The 13,366-nt window shown below is 54.1% G+C and overlaps 2 protein-coding genes across 3 annotated transcripts in view; both read right to left on the bottom strand.

Annotated features, from left to right (window-relative positions):
- Positions 1–3,434, bottom strand: part of IP6K1 (inositol hexakisphosphate kinase 1) — a 66,318-nt gene extending 62,884 nt beyond the window's left edge. For both annotated transcript variants that reach the window (XM_044253547.1, XM_044253549.1), the window contains exon 1: positions 3,284–3,434. The gene's annotated coding sequence lies outside the window, so the exon portion shown is untranslated. The remainder of the gene's footprint in view (positions 1–3,283) is intronic.
- Positions 3,435–5,499: 2,065 nt separating this feature from the next.
- Positions 5,500–13,148, bottom strand: CDHR4 (cadherin related family member 4). The gene is made up of 19 exons (XM_044255273.1): positions 13,031–13,148; positions 12,517–12,701; positions 12,229–12,391; positions 12,063–12,154; positions 11,423–11,533; positions 10,688–10,791; positions 10,350–10,486; positions 9,888–10,071; positions 9,638–9,791; positions 9,287–9,380; positions 8,767–8,970; positions 8,547–8,686; positions 8,183–8,333; positions 7,875–8,095; positions 7,499–7,641; positions 6,489–6,545; positions 6,301–6,388; positions 6,049–6,076; positions 5,500–5,555 (listed from the first exon to the last, which is right to left on the bottom strand). Exons 1-19 carry the CDS (start codon positions 13,077–13,079, stop codon positions 5,500–5,502), a joined length of 2,361 nt encoding a protein of 786 aa, XP_044111208.1. The 5' UTR covers positions 13,080–13,148.
- Positions 13,149–13,366: the final 218 nt, after the last annotated feature.

Genomic DNA, 13,366 nt, shown 5'->3' with positions numbered 1-13,366 from the left:
TCCAGTCAGGGCACCTGGGTGGCTCAGTCGGTTAAGTGTCTGCCTTCAGCTCCGGTCGTGATCCCAGGCCAAGTCCTGCATTGGGCTCCCTGCTCAGTGGGGAGCCTACTTCTCCCTCTCTTTCTGCCACTCCCCCTCTAATGCACTCTCTCCTCTGTAAAATAATTAAATAAAATCTTTACCAAAAAAGAAAAAAGAGAGAGAGTCCAGTCCTAGACCTACTTACCTAGACTGCCCACCTTCTATAAAACAAAGGGACAGGAGTAAATGATCCCAACTCCCTCCTGCAAATGAAACCTTAACAGAAGAGATCAGCAGCAAATTTGCTCAGCAGTCAATAAAACAAAGTCCCTAACGGGGATCCAGCCCTCAAGAGAACACATTTTCCCATCAAAACTCATTGCAATGCCTCCTACATTAAGTGCAACTTCAAACCATAGTAGCAAATCAAAGTCTTGATCTATCACTTTTCATAAAAGAACCAAGATTATCTTAGGTTGTCTCACTGAGAATCCATTGCTCCAATCCTGCTGTAACAGGGGAGGAAAAATAAAATCTAATTTAAAGTGGGGGCAAAAGCACAGATCGAGTGACACAAACACACAAAATCCCCAACTGCTCCCTTGTCCCAAGCCTGAGACAGAGTATACTGTGCAGCTTTTCCCCAGCTCTTCCATCACGGCTCCCCATAGTCTCAGGGTAGCACTGAAGGATATAATACTGACACACTTACAGCAGCCCAAGGTGGCAGTGAGAACAAGACCCAACCAAGAAGAATGTCTAAGAATGTCAGCATCCAGTGCTATGATCACCCAATGCATGTTTCCCAAGAATCAATACTGGATCTTAGCCAGGAAGGGGATGGACCACACAGGCCCTTCTGCGATGCAGAATTACTCTGTTTTCAGGCTTCAGTTCTGCACTTTGAGCAAGTTCTGCCTCTGTCCTGCAGCACTGAGGATGGGCCTCCATAAGGCACTAGAGGTGCAAGCACTTCACGCACAGTAAGAGGTGGAGATCCATGACCACCAAATCCCCATTTCTATGGGTTTATTCTGTCCACTTCCCTGTTTAAATACAGAAGGTGCTCTGAACTCAAATGTAACACTCTTGTAAACACTTAGTTCTCATCTACATGTAACACAAGACATAAAAATACAGTCTCTGTAGTAGGAGAGGGGTTAAGTCTTAGAGGAAACAAAAAAAATATTCTTAAAAGAGCAAATACGGGGCGCCTGGGTGGCTCAGTGGGTTAAAGCCTCTGCCTTCGGCTCAGGTCATGATCCCAGGGTCCTTGGATCGAGTCCCTCGTCAGGCTCTCTGCTCAGCAGGGAGCCTACTTCCACCTCTCTCTCTCTGCCTGCCTCTCTGCCTACTTGGGACCTCTGCCTGTCAAATAAATAAATAAATAAATATTTAAGGAAAAAAATTAAAAAAAAAAAAAAAAAAAGAGCAAATACTAGAGGTGCCTGGATGGCCAGTGGGTTAAAGCCTCTGCCTTTGGCTCAGGTCATGATCTCAGGGTCCTGGGATCGAGCCCCACATCAGGCTCTCTGCTCAGCAGGGAGCCTGCTTCCCCCTCTCTCTGCCTGCCTACTTATGATCTCTCTGTCAAATAAATACAATCGATAAAAAAAAAAAAAAAAAAGAGCAGATACTATTTTGTTTTTTTGTATAAGGGCAATAATGCTACTGCACGTCAGAGTACCCCCAAGGACTGGAATGTCTGGGGACTGCTTCATAAAGAGGACCTGAGCTGGACTCTGGAGAAAAGAGGAGTGGAGATGAAGAAGAACTGGTATCCCAAAGAGAAGCAAAAGCCATTGCATTCGGCTTGCAAGAGAACTGTGTAAGGAAGTACCTATCGTGTATGGAATGTCTAGCAAATCATTTGGCTAGTGGGGATTAGGATAAGCCCTGGAAAGGTGGGCTGGGGCCAGCTGAGTGGCAGCACCTTGACCGCCAGGTTAGGACATCGGATCTCATCCCGTAAGCCTGCAGCAGTTTCTGACCTCAGTGTAGGATGTCCAGTCTCGCCAAGTCTGTCTATTGCTCATAATAGTTAAAAGTGCTGACATTTACAGGTGAATTACATAAATACAAGGAACAATCTTTGTGTTCTCACAAGTAAGACTATAGCAACAGGCCGCCAGCCTCCTTGGATTCAGTATCTTTTCCAAAAGGACCTCTTGATCAAGGAGCTGGTTTCTTTCCAAAATTAAACATTCAAGGATGACAGGATCCTGACACAAACACACAAAGTACTGTTGTTTGACTTACTTCATTCAGGCTTTTTGTACAACCACATACAAGGAACCTGTGCCAAGGAGCCAAGGGACCACCAGGAAAGAGCATCGTGTTTTGGAGCACTCAGAACTCTTTCTAGACCTGCGCACCTTGCCCATGGTCTGTAACCCTCCCAACCTCACAGGAAGGGGGCCTGACAGTGTTTTAATTGGGCAAGATACATTTAGTCTCTTAAAAGTTAATCTGACAATTCCATACCATCCACAACGACAAAAAGAAGTTTCATTTCCTTTTCTGATTCTAACACAGTCCTACATTTCCTTTGTCTCCTGATGACACGGGCAGAACATTTACCTCTTTAGGAGATAAAACAAAGTCATCACCATAATATTCACTTTCTTCTAGAGCAAAAAGACCTTACCACAAGTCCAAAAAACGGTCAGAAACTAAAGAAATTGTGTTCCAAAATAAAACTCGGACATCATGGACTTATTTAAGCAGGCTCTTCAGGAAAAAACACACACTAAGCTCCAAGGTGCACAGGAGTCAGGCGCGGGGCAGAGCCTGAGCTCTGCCAGAATCACAGGGCCGTGACACTGGCCTGCCTGGGTTCGTGGGGGGCTTTAGCCTGCTCTGTCTAGTCTTAGTTCTCAACTAAGTGAAAAACACTCGCAAGAACCACTCTAAGAAAGAGGTAAGTGTGTGTTTCTCACTCGGGAGCAACAGAAGACTCCCGAGAGCACCAGGCGGGCAATGGACACGTTTCAGCGGTGCGGGTCAGAGGAAATAATTTCCCGCTACCCCACCACCGGCCGGCCTTTGGGCACAGGGCTCTCAGACCTCTCCCCGCGGCCGTCCACCGGCCTCGACCCTGGCTTCTAGGAGGCTCCACGGGCAGCCGGTCAGGACGCTCGAGCGGCGCGAGCGATGCTTGGCTGATGCCCCGGCCCCGCGCGCGCCCGCTCCAACCCCGCGCCCGCCGCCGCCCGCCCCGCCGGCGTCAGGCCGGTCTTTCGGCCCGGCTCCTGTCACTCACCGGCCCGGCCCGGGCAGCAGGCGCCCACGGCCCCCCACGGGAGCTGGGCCCCCCGGGCCTCCAGGTTTCGGCCCGCCCCCGGCAGGCAGCGCAGGTGGATGAGCCCCGCAGCAGCGGCCCCGCACCGGCCGCTCGGTCCAGCTCCCGGCGCTGCCCACTGGGTACGGATCAACAACAAGATGGCGGCCAGCCGAGGGGGCGGGGGCCGGGCGTCATAGTAACCAGGACGGCGAAGAACCCGCCCCAGGTGAGGATGTCTCCAATCAACAGCCTCTTCGTCCGACGCCTTGAAGAGTGCTTCTCGCTGACAGGTCAATCAGCCTGTCCGTCAGAGCCTGCCTCTCAAGGCGCTTGCCGAACGCCTCAGGACGTGACTGTGACGGCAAGGGCTGGCGCATGCGCGCTGTTCCCGGAGTTGCTGGCGGCAGAGCTTTTGCTGGCAACTCTTGAGGCTCTACCGCCCTTGGCCTTTTTGCGTGTGCAGCCTTTTTGCGGAGCCGACAACGTGTTCCCACACACGCGCACAATTAGGGAACGCCTGCTGTGTGCTATATGCTTTTTTGGTCACCCACCCTGGAAGAGAGGGCTTGTTGTCTAGGTTTACTGGTGAGGAAACTGAGGCTCAGAGGGGGAGGCCTGTCCAGGGTCACGCCACCTCTAGAAATGGAGGCACCGGATCTCGTACCTCCTCCTACTGATTCCAAAGTATTCCAAAATACTCCCTTCCCAACGGCTTCCCCAGCTTTGCCTCTCATCAATAACGAGGTGCAGCCATGTGTGCTAACCCCAAGCAGTCCCTGGCCCATTGCCCACGTTCATCTTTATGCTGCCTTGAGTTCAGTGCCCAGCACAAAACCTGGCACAAAACAGAAACTCCTCTTCCTGCCCTAGATCATCTTGTCTTGAGTGCCTGACACCGCTTTTGCCCTAGATTGTCATGATACGTCTCAGAGGCTGTGAGTCCTAGGAAAATGGTTATTCCTTCTTCCTCATATAGAGCACCTAACTCCGGGCTTGGCTTCAGGGTTAGGAGCTCAAATGCAATCACATAATCTAGAACCACATCAAGTGCCAGAACTAGCTAGTTATGTGACTTTTGAGACTTAGTTGCCCCATCTATAAAACGAGGGTAACAATGAGCCCTTAGACCTGGGTGAATGCTCAGGAAAGTCAGCCTATAACCACTTCCAATAACAGCCTGCTATCAGGTTGCTGTCTCTGGAGCCAGCTAGAACACCCTCACTTTGCCAGGAGCACCATGAAGCGGGGTTTTCCTATGAAAGTCACTCGGCATCTTCCCTGGCCTGGGACAGCATAACTAGCTTAGGAAGGGAATCCTCCACTGCCCTGAGAGGGCTTGTGTCCACAGACTTGGCAGAGGGGAGAAGATTGAAAGAACTTAGGGATATCTCAGTAAAGGTAACCTCTACCCTGAGAGGAGGTCCTCTTGGAGAGCTGGCAGTAACCTGAGACCTGATTCCAGGCCAGGCAAGGGGAGTGACCTAGCCCCACCTCCAACAGAACCTGCATTCCTGCAAGTTGTTGTAGGCCACCTGGCTGTGTGCAAGAGCTCAACTCAGCTCAGCATTGGAAGGGCTGAGAGCCAAGAAACCAGAAGAAACAGATTAGGAATAAATGGGAAGATCCCATCAGAAGGGGGCTACCATCAATCCCTCCATACCCATCCATCCTTGGGTTCTCAAGTCTGCACCAACTCTCACGTCAGTGCAAAAGTTCCAGATCCTCCCCAAGAAAACCTCCCCTATGCAGTTTGCAAACGGCACTGGAGGTTGGTGAGGGCCCTCAAACAGCAACAATATTTTCTGTTCAATGGGGAAAGGAAACTCCTCGGCCCTCCCCATCTGCTAGAGCAGGTGGTCTCTGAAAGGACAGGCTGACTCGAGGCCTCTTATGTCACGAGCAAGGATAACAGCCTCTCACCTCTGCATTAATCACGGTCAGTCAGAACATCCTGCAGTGCCTTCTCAAAAGATAAATAATCTTACTACTCCCTAGAGTGCTCCCAGAAGGCAAGGCACTCTCCAAGTGAGAACAAAGAAACACAGATCTCAGAGCTTCTCCCACAGGTGGGTTTCAAGCCTGGGACTCTTCTGTTTGTAATTTTGTTTATTATAGAATCAACTTGCAGTCTCAACTGCTGATCATGGGAAGAAGAATTGCCACACGCCGTGAAGCAGCGAAGCAGCTTCTTGGCCTCAGAGCCAGCGCCGGGCTCCCGTGAGCGTGTTGAACAAGTATTCTCTGCCTGTACCTGCGCTCAGATGAACAGGAGGAGGAGAGGGCACTGCTGGCTTCAGCAGAACAGTCTCCTTCCCTTAAAGGTAGGGAAGACATTCCAGGACCCCTGGGGAGACCCTCCTCTGCTCTATCCAACGTGTTCCCTCCCTCCTTTCTCAGCCATCCTGTGAGGTCTGGCTCAAATGTACAGGAAGCCCCCTTGATCCCCACAGACTGGACACCAGCCCCCAAGCCCAGGGCCAGATTACGGTGAAATCACTGATGACCATGTAATATCTGAGGGCCCCTCCCCTCACCACCCTTTCCACCACAGGCAGGAACCAGACCAGGTCTAAGTCTGACAGGTGTTTGAGAAACGTTGGCTGAAAGGTGAATGGGGGTGAGGACAGACCCCATTCAGGGAAAGAGTAGCTAGCGGTTGCCTGGTAGTCAAAGGAGATGCTGAGATGGGCTAAGGAGAGAAAGTGGACCCAGGTAGAGAGTGGTCTGGGAAGAGGGGGACTCACGGGAGTCCTGTGCTCTGCCATCGAAGTGCTGCTGATGGGGAGAATGAGAGGGGGCAATGAGTTGAGCCCTGCCCCCAGGGAGCGGCTAGAGGTCTTCTCCCAAAGGGGTCAGAAGTCCCACTGTCTCCTCCATCCTGATGGTGCTGCCATGGGCTCTACCAGGGGTAGCCATCCGCAAGGAGGCAGGCTTGACAGGGGGCGTACTCTGGAGCAGCCTCTGTGCCCCGTATACAGGATGGTGGGTTGGCATACCAGGCTCACGACACTGCTGGGTGCCCGGGGCATCTCTGTCCTCGGTGCCTCCGTGAACCCCTCAATGGACTCCTCAGTTCCCTGGATACTAGGGCAAAGCAAGAGCAAGAATAAGGATAAGGCTCTTGGTCCCAGCCTGAGTTTAAGAGAGGGACTCTCAGGCATTGAGGTATGTAAAGGAGCCTGACCTGTTTAGTAGCAGAGCCTGGGCTGATTTGCTTGGTGTCTGCAGCATCTGGGCCAACCTAAAATGCCAGGAGGTGGGACCAGTCAGTGAGGGCAGCAGACTTGCTGGCTCCAGGAACCAGCACCATTTATCTGTCCCTTTATATTGGGGCTAGCCGATGTCTGTATGCAATGCCCACATTGTTACCCCCAACCTTCTCCTGGAATTCAGTCCTGTGCCCACAAAACAAAGTCATTCTTGGGGGCAGGTCTGGTTTGAAGTGAAGGGTAGGGATAAGAAATAGGGATAAATTGGGGTGTCTGGGTGGCTCAGATGGTTAAGTGTCTGCCTTTGGCTCAGGCCATGATCTCCAGGTCCTGGGATTAAGCCGTAAGTCAGGGTCTCAGGTCTTCGGGGAGTCTAATTCTCCCTCTCCCTCTGCCTCTCCCCCTGCTTGTACTCTGTCTCTCTCTCTCTCAAATGAATAAATAAAATCTTAAAAAAGAAAGTAAGAAAGAAAGAAATAGGGAGGAGCGCTTGGGTGGCTCAGTGGGTTAAAGCCTCTGCCTTCAGCTCAGGTCATGATCTCAGGGTCCTGGGATGGAGCCCCACATCAGGCTCTTGCTCAGCGGGGAGCCTGCTTCCCACCTCTCTGTCTGCCTGCCTCTCTGCCTACTTGTGATATCTCTCTCTCTGTCAAATAAATAATATCTTTAAAAAAAAAAAAGCTTTAAGAAAGAAATAGGGATAAATGCCCAATGCATGACCAACTCTGAATCTCAAAATACTGGGCCTCATCCACACCCAGCCCATTCCAAGACCAAGGCTCTGCCAATAAGGGAGACAACTTCCTCCCAGTGCCTCTCTGCCTCTAACCGGAAGACCTCTGGAGGGAGAGCAGCCTGAATTAATATGAGTTTTCCTGCACAGCAACTTGGGCATTGTCACCAAATCTTGATGAAACCACATATCACGGATGGGGTCCATTAGTGGGCTAGGGTGAGACAGAGAGCAGAGGGATAGAAACCCTACCCCTGGAAGAGCCTGCTGAAGAGCCAGCCCAGAGCCAAGAGAAAGAGTGCACTTGTCACAGTCAGCACCACCACAAACCAAGGTTCCGGCTGCCAGAAAGCCTCCACGTCTGTCACAAGCAGGGGTGTCATCACTGAAGGCACCTGAAATGGGGGCCACAGTCCTGCCAAAATGCCCTGATCATCCAGCCTTCAGACCCCTCCAAGAGCTGGGCTGCCCCACACCCCAGAATTGCTCTTCTGAATTACTAGGCTCTTAACACTCAATGACTCCCTCTGGAGTGCCTTCCCCCATCGTTCCGCCTGGAAAACTGGGTCTCCTCACCCTTCAAGATCCTCTCTCCCCACTTCCCAAGGTCCAAAGGGCCCCCCCTCACTGGGGATCTGTGGGTGCGGGTGGTCACTGTGCTGGTGCTCCAGGGAATGAGATGCACAATGACGGTGGCTGTGGTGCTGAGGTGGGGGATGGAGGGACCTGCATCAGCCACCCGGATCAATAGCTCATAAGTATGGGGCTGCTCTGGCCAGTGGGGTCCCCACGTGATGCTCTTGTGCACCAGGATGGGTCCTTGCAGGCTGAATCGGCTCTGACTGTTCCCTGAAAGCAAAGTGGCAGAAGTAGGGGACTACTGCTGGCGTTGGCCTGCTCCTTCCCCAACAGCCCAGTAGCCCCCACAGCCCTCACCTCCCACGATGCTGTAGGAGAAGGCCCGACGCTGTGGCTCCTGAGGAACCCAACATGACACCTTGGTCACCTCCACACTATGACCCAGAGGAGCGTAGATGGTGAGTTCTTGAAACGGGGGCTGACACTTGGGGGCATAGTCATTCACATCCTGCAGGAAGGTAACCAGATCACCTCAAATCCCCAGGCTGGCCCCCCTCAGTCTCCCCCGACCACAGCCAGAGCCCAGGTGTCAGGAAACAGGTCCTATGAGGAGGCACCACTTCCCTCCAGCCAACCAATGGAAGAAACTTAAGTCCTGGGAAGAAGTAGAATGCCAGAGGAAGATTTGCCAAGTGTTTCCAAGGCCTCGGGGCTCAATTACCTCAACCTCGATGGTAATGGTGCAGGAGCCAGAGCGGCGCTGGGTGGGGTGCTGGTCTTGGCTATGGTCAGTCACCAGGACAGTGAGCCTGTACAGTGTCTGCAGCTCATAGTCCAAAGATCCCAGGAGGTGAACCTCCCCTAGAAGAGGTGCCCACAGCCTCAGCCTGCAGAGTCAACTCCAGTTCCCTCCCTCCATCCCAGCCCTGGCGCGGAAGTACCGCTGAGACGGTCCACAGAGAAGGTGGTGGGCCCACCAGAGATGTAGTACTCGATGCTATTGTGCGGGTAATCCTTGTCTGTGCCCACCACAGAGCCAAGCAGGGTGTGGGGCCCTGCATCCTCCCGGATCCGGAATGTGCGAGGGACACAGGCTGGGGAGAACTCATTGACAGGCGTCACCATCACCAATACTGGCACCTCACCTAGAGGCCATTGGGTGGTCAAGGAGCTGGCCTGGGGTGTCCAGGCCTTTCCTGGGGTCTGAGGAGGGAGATAGGGCCCTCCCTGGGGGTCTAAGGAGGGAGTGGGTCTGGGGGAAGGAAGGGCAATAGCCATTCCTTGGGTGGAGAGGGCGATGCCAAGGAGAGGAGAGAGAATGCCCCACCCTAGGAGTCTGACATGGAGACAACCCTGCCCTATTGGTTTCTGTGGGAAGAGAGGTGACCCTATCTTGAGGATAGGGAGAGGGGTACAGAACAATCCTGTCCTGAATGTCCAGGCCTAGGTATGGTCACTCACTGGTCATGGGGGGCTGACCACCATCAAGCACCAGGATGGAGGCTGCATGCTGAAAGCAGGCCCCAGGAGTGTCACAGTCCAGTGTGGCATTCACCTGGCCAGAGCGACCACAGAGTGAGGCCAAGCCAAGGCCTGGGAGAGCCTAAAGCCACCCTGGGCTGCATGAGGTCAGGGCATCCACACACAGTCAACCCTGAGCCTCTGCTTCCTGGACTACAAAGCAGATTGACTCCCCCATCAAGGCCTTCACCGTCATGGTCTCAGCTCCCACAGAACCTTGCCCCCCCCCCAACCCTCCACCTTCATGTCCTGGAGCACCCAGCACATGGGTCTGTAGGCGGGACTGGGCACCTCCAAGGCCCTGCCTCGAAGGCAGAGGCTAGCTGGACCAGGCGGGCTGTGGAACTGCAGCTCGTAGTCGAGGGGGGAGCCAGCAGAGTCGGGATCAGTGCAAGTGAAGGTTTTCAGCACAGTGCCCACCGGCGTGGTCTCTGGGATTTCAGTCCTGGGAGCAGAGTGCGGGCGGCAAGGCAAGAGTAGAACAGGACCACAAGCCATGGCCATTCCCCCAATATCTTAGATAAGGTTCCTGTGTACTCACACCAGCATTGCTGGGAGGCAGCGCGGGGGCCAGCGGTTGACCGAACGCACGTTCACCGTGACATCGAGGTCAACGCTGGCCCACGGCCTGCGCCGCTCATAGGCCTTCACCTGAAGCCTAGTGACCGCCATGCCCCGGGCGGGCGCCAACTCCAAGGGTGCGGTGGTGCGGACCATGCCGTCCTCTGGGCGGGGAGGGGTGGGGAATGCTGAGTTTAGCCCCGCCCCCAGCTCAATCCCGTCCCCATCATCCCACCCGATCCACCGCACCGAGTGGGCACTGAGCCTTCTCCTTCTCGCCACCTCCTCCGAGCCTCTCCTCTAATTCTAGTCAGGCCTTCCAACGCCACCTCGCCCCCGTCTGCCCCGGCTCCAGCCTCGTTTCTCAGGAGGGCGGGAGATAGCACGGGTCACTCTGGACCAGCTGCAGGGGTATGCTGCACACACCCCCAGTGCCCCTCACCACGTCCGATGGAGAAGAGCGGGCAGGGCACCGGGGAGAAGATTTCGTAGCGCACGTCTAAGCCCCGGGCTCGAACCTGAACTACATTACTGCCGGGAGCCAGGTCCTCCAGGATGGTGATATTTGGGGCCTGTCCCCTGGACAAAAAGTTGGGGGGGAGCACTAGCTCATGCCTGCTCACGCCACCCCATGCCCTGTCCACAGCCCCCTCCCCCGGGAGTTTCCTCATACAGGAGCTGGCTGGGGATGCCTCAGCAGCCCCACACCTTAACCTTACTCCTAATTCCCTGGGCCTGTGCTTTGCCACCCCCACTGTACCCAAGGTAAGGGAGCCTTACAGGAAGGAGATCTGACTGGAGGGATCAGGCAAAACTTTCACCTTCAGCATCCTGTGACAACTTTGATTTTGGCCAAAGCTCACCAAAACCTCAAGCGGGAAGACCTACAGTGCACACAGAACAGGAAGAGGACTAGTGTATCTACTGTAGGTCTTTGCATAGTCTTCCCTCCAATAGGCACTCCCTGCCTCAGGCCCTCCATGGACAAGGAGCCCCAACCCTCACTCCACCCCAATACCTGTCACTCTGCTGACAGGTACTCCTTTGAGTCCCATTCTTTGGGGCCATAAATTCTTCTTTTAGGATGCAAGCAGCCCCCAAAAGTGTGATATCTGAGTCATTCACAATGCGACATCGTATTAGAGTTACTAAGAGCCCATCATTAAGACACGGAGGTTTTAAAGAAGGAACTTCTCTAATCTTCTCCAGACTAGCCACTTTACCCAGAACTTTCTCTTCCTGTGTAACTGCTCTGAACACTCTCAGTCCTATTAAAGGCAGTGGGAGCTCCCAGAGCCAGGGATCCCTTTTCTTTCTGGAACTCCAGAAACCAGCACAGAACCAGGCCAGTGTGAGAGAATAGCTAGCATGTGGCGACAGGTACAGATGTGGGCTATGTCTGAACATGGCAGCAAAATTTCAGAGACCAAGAACAAACAAACCTCCAGGAAATGGTGGCTCTTGTCTATTGCATGCCCCATCCATGGGTATCCCCAGGTTCCAAGTCAAGCTCACCTTTGGAGCATGGCCTTTGAGGCCCTGGGATGGTGCCAGCAGCCAGCCTTGCCCGTTGATGGAGAATGGTCCGGGGAAGTATGGAGGGTCCTGGGCACTGTTGATGCTTAGCTGACAGGACAGTGATGCTGGAGGCCCCAGCCCCACCACCAGTGCCCCACACATCCCTGTTGAAATCCCCCAACACCCCAGCTGGTACTTGCCCACACCCAACGTTCCCATACCCCACCACAGGGTGACTCCCCAACCTCTACCCTGACTCCTGGCCCTGCTCCTCAATCTTTTCTGCTTTTAAATCAATTATTTTGTTTGTTTGTTTCAAACGACATTTCTTTTTTTGGATCCCAAGAGTGATACAGGGTTTTCATGAAGAATTCAGAACCCTGAGGAGAGCCAGAAAGAACACAAGCCCTGAGATGTCCTTGCAGGACAACCATGGTCCTCAGGGGGATGCAGCCCTCAGTGACTCTCTCCAGGAACACCCCTCATGAGGAGGCTCAGCACACACTAAAGGGGCCCTCCGCATTCTGTGTTTGGCCAGAGAGGAGCTGGGCCAAGGAGGGGCCGGGTTTGGTTTCCCTAGGTGCCTCCCCCATCCTGCTGTTCCCTCTACCCCTGACTGCTCATGTGCTGGGCTCACCTGGGCACGCTGGAGTTGCAGGCCTGGGAGCAGCAGAGTGTACAGCTGGGCCCCAGGGGGGACCGTTTCCCGAACCTGAATGATTTCCCCACCTAGCCAGAGGGGAAGTCAGGGAGGCTCTGCTCAGGCCGTGCCACCCAGCCCTGCCTGCTGCCCCTGGCCTCACCTGGGTTGGCAAATTGGCTGGCACATGGGCTGTAGCCAGGGTCCCGGTGCACATTCACAGAGAGGGGTGCCTCCAACACTTTCTTGCCACATGTGAGCCGCAGCTGCAGTCTGTAGTGATTCACTGCCAGGGCATCCAGCCGGGCCGAGCTACTTAAGGTCACCTGGGGCAGATGGGCGGTGCCATGTGGGACTCTCGGCTCTCCATCCCCGTACACTACCTCTGGCTTGGGGAATTGAGGGCCTGCCCTTGTCCCCCCATGCTTCCCATCTGTGCCCAGGACCCTACCATGGCCGTGTAGGTCTGCTGCTGCCTGTTCAGGCTGGGTGGGTTAAAGAAGGTGGTTGGTGGCCGCACGTAGAGCAACTCCAGGGTGGGCACGTAAGACGTGCAGTTGATGGGGAAGGAGTAAAGGACGGCACCAGGTCCCTGGCTCTCAGAGACATTTATGAACCAGGGCAGGCCGTGGAGTTCTATGAGGAAGAGACAATTCAGGCTGGAGGCCCCCCACGCATACTGGCCCTTCAGCTTCAGGGCCCAGTCCCGTCTAGGGCCAAGCAGCCAAAACTCTTCCTTGTCCCCCACATCCAACCATGACTCAGCTCATTGAACAGGAGTGAGGTCTTGGTTGAGGAAGCAGCCATAAGGAATGAGGGTCAGGGAGTTAGATCTTTGTCCTTCTTTGCTTGGCCCACAGCCCCTGCCCTGCATGGTAGCTTATCTGAGAAGAGTCATGATTTCACTGCACTGTGGAGGGTGTTGGGGCATGAAAAGTGGGTTCCCCCACCCACCAACTCCTCACCAGAGACAACCAGAGCTAGCAGAAGCACCGGGGGCCTGAGCAGGGCCATGGTGGCCTGAAAACACAGACAGCAGAGGAAACTCCGGAAGACCAGACGTGTTTGTCAGGCCTACCCTGTTGCCAGGTCAGTTGCTTAAACACCGCAGGGCAGGCTGGACTCCTGGGCCTCCCAGGTCTCAGCCCCGCCCATCCCTGGTGACTTGAGCTCTAGACTCCAGACGGGGACTACAAGGCCTGGGCAACCCCAAGGTTTACTGCTTCCAGTGAATTCTCCCATTTGTTACTATAACCCAAAGGAAATGTTAGGGGAAAAGGATCGAGCTTCTGGTAGGGAAA

Source organism: Neovison vison, chromosome 6 (assembly GCF_020171115.1).
Source record: "Neovison vison isolate M4711 chromosome 6, ASM_NN_V1, whole genome shotgun sequence".
Lineage (NCBI taxonomy): Eukaryota > Metazoa > Chordata > Mammalia > Carnivora > Mustelidae > Neogale > Neogale vison.
This window is presented reverse-complemented; position numbering and strand designations above follow the sequence as displayed.

Excerpts from the sequence above, each read along its gene's own strand:
- CDHR4 (XM_044255273.1), bottom strand. The coding sequence starts at position 13,079 with ATGGCCCTGCTCAGGCCCCCGGTGCTTCTGCTAGCTCTGGTTGTCTCT. Across the intron at positions 12,392-12,516 it reads AGCAGACCTACACGGCCATG|GTGACCTTAAGTAGCTCGGC; the intron begins GTAGGGTCCTGG and ends CATCTGCCCCAG. Across the intron at positions 9,381-9,637 it reads TTCGAGGCAGGGCCTTGGAG|GTGAATGCCACACTGGACTG; the intron begins GTGCCCAGTCCC and ends CGCTCTGGCCAG.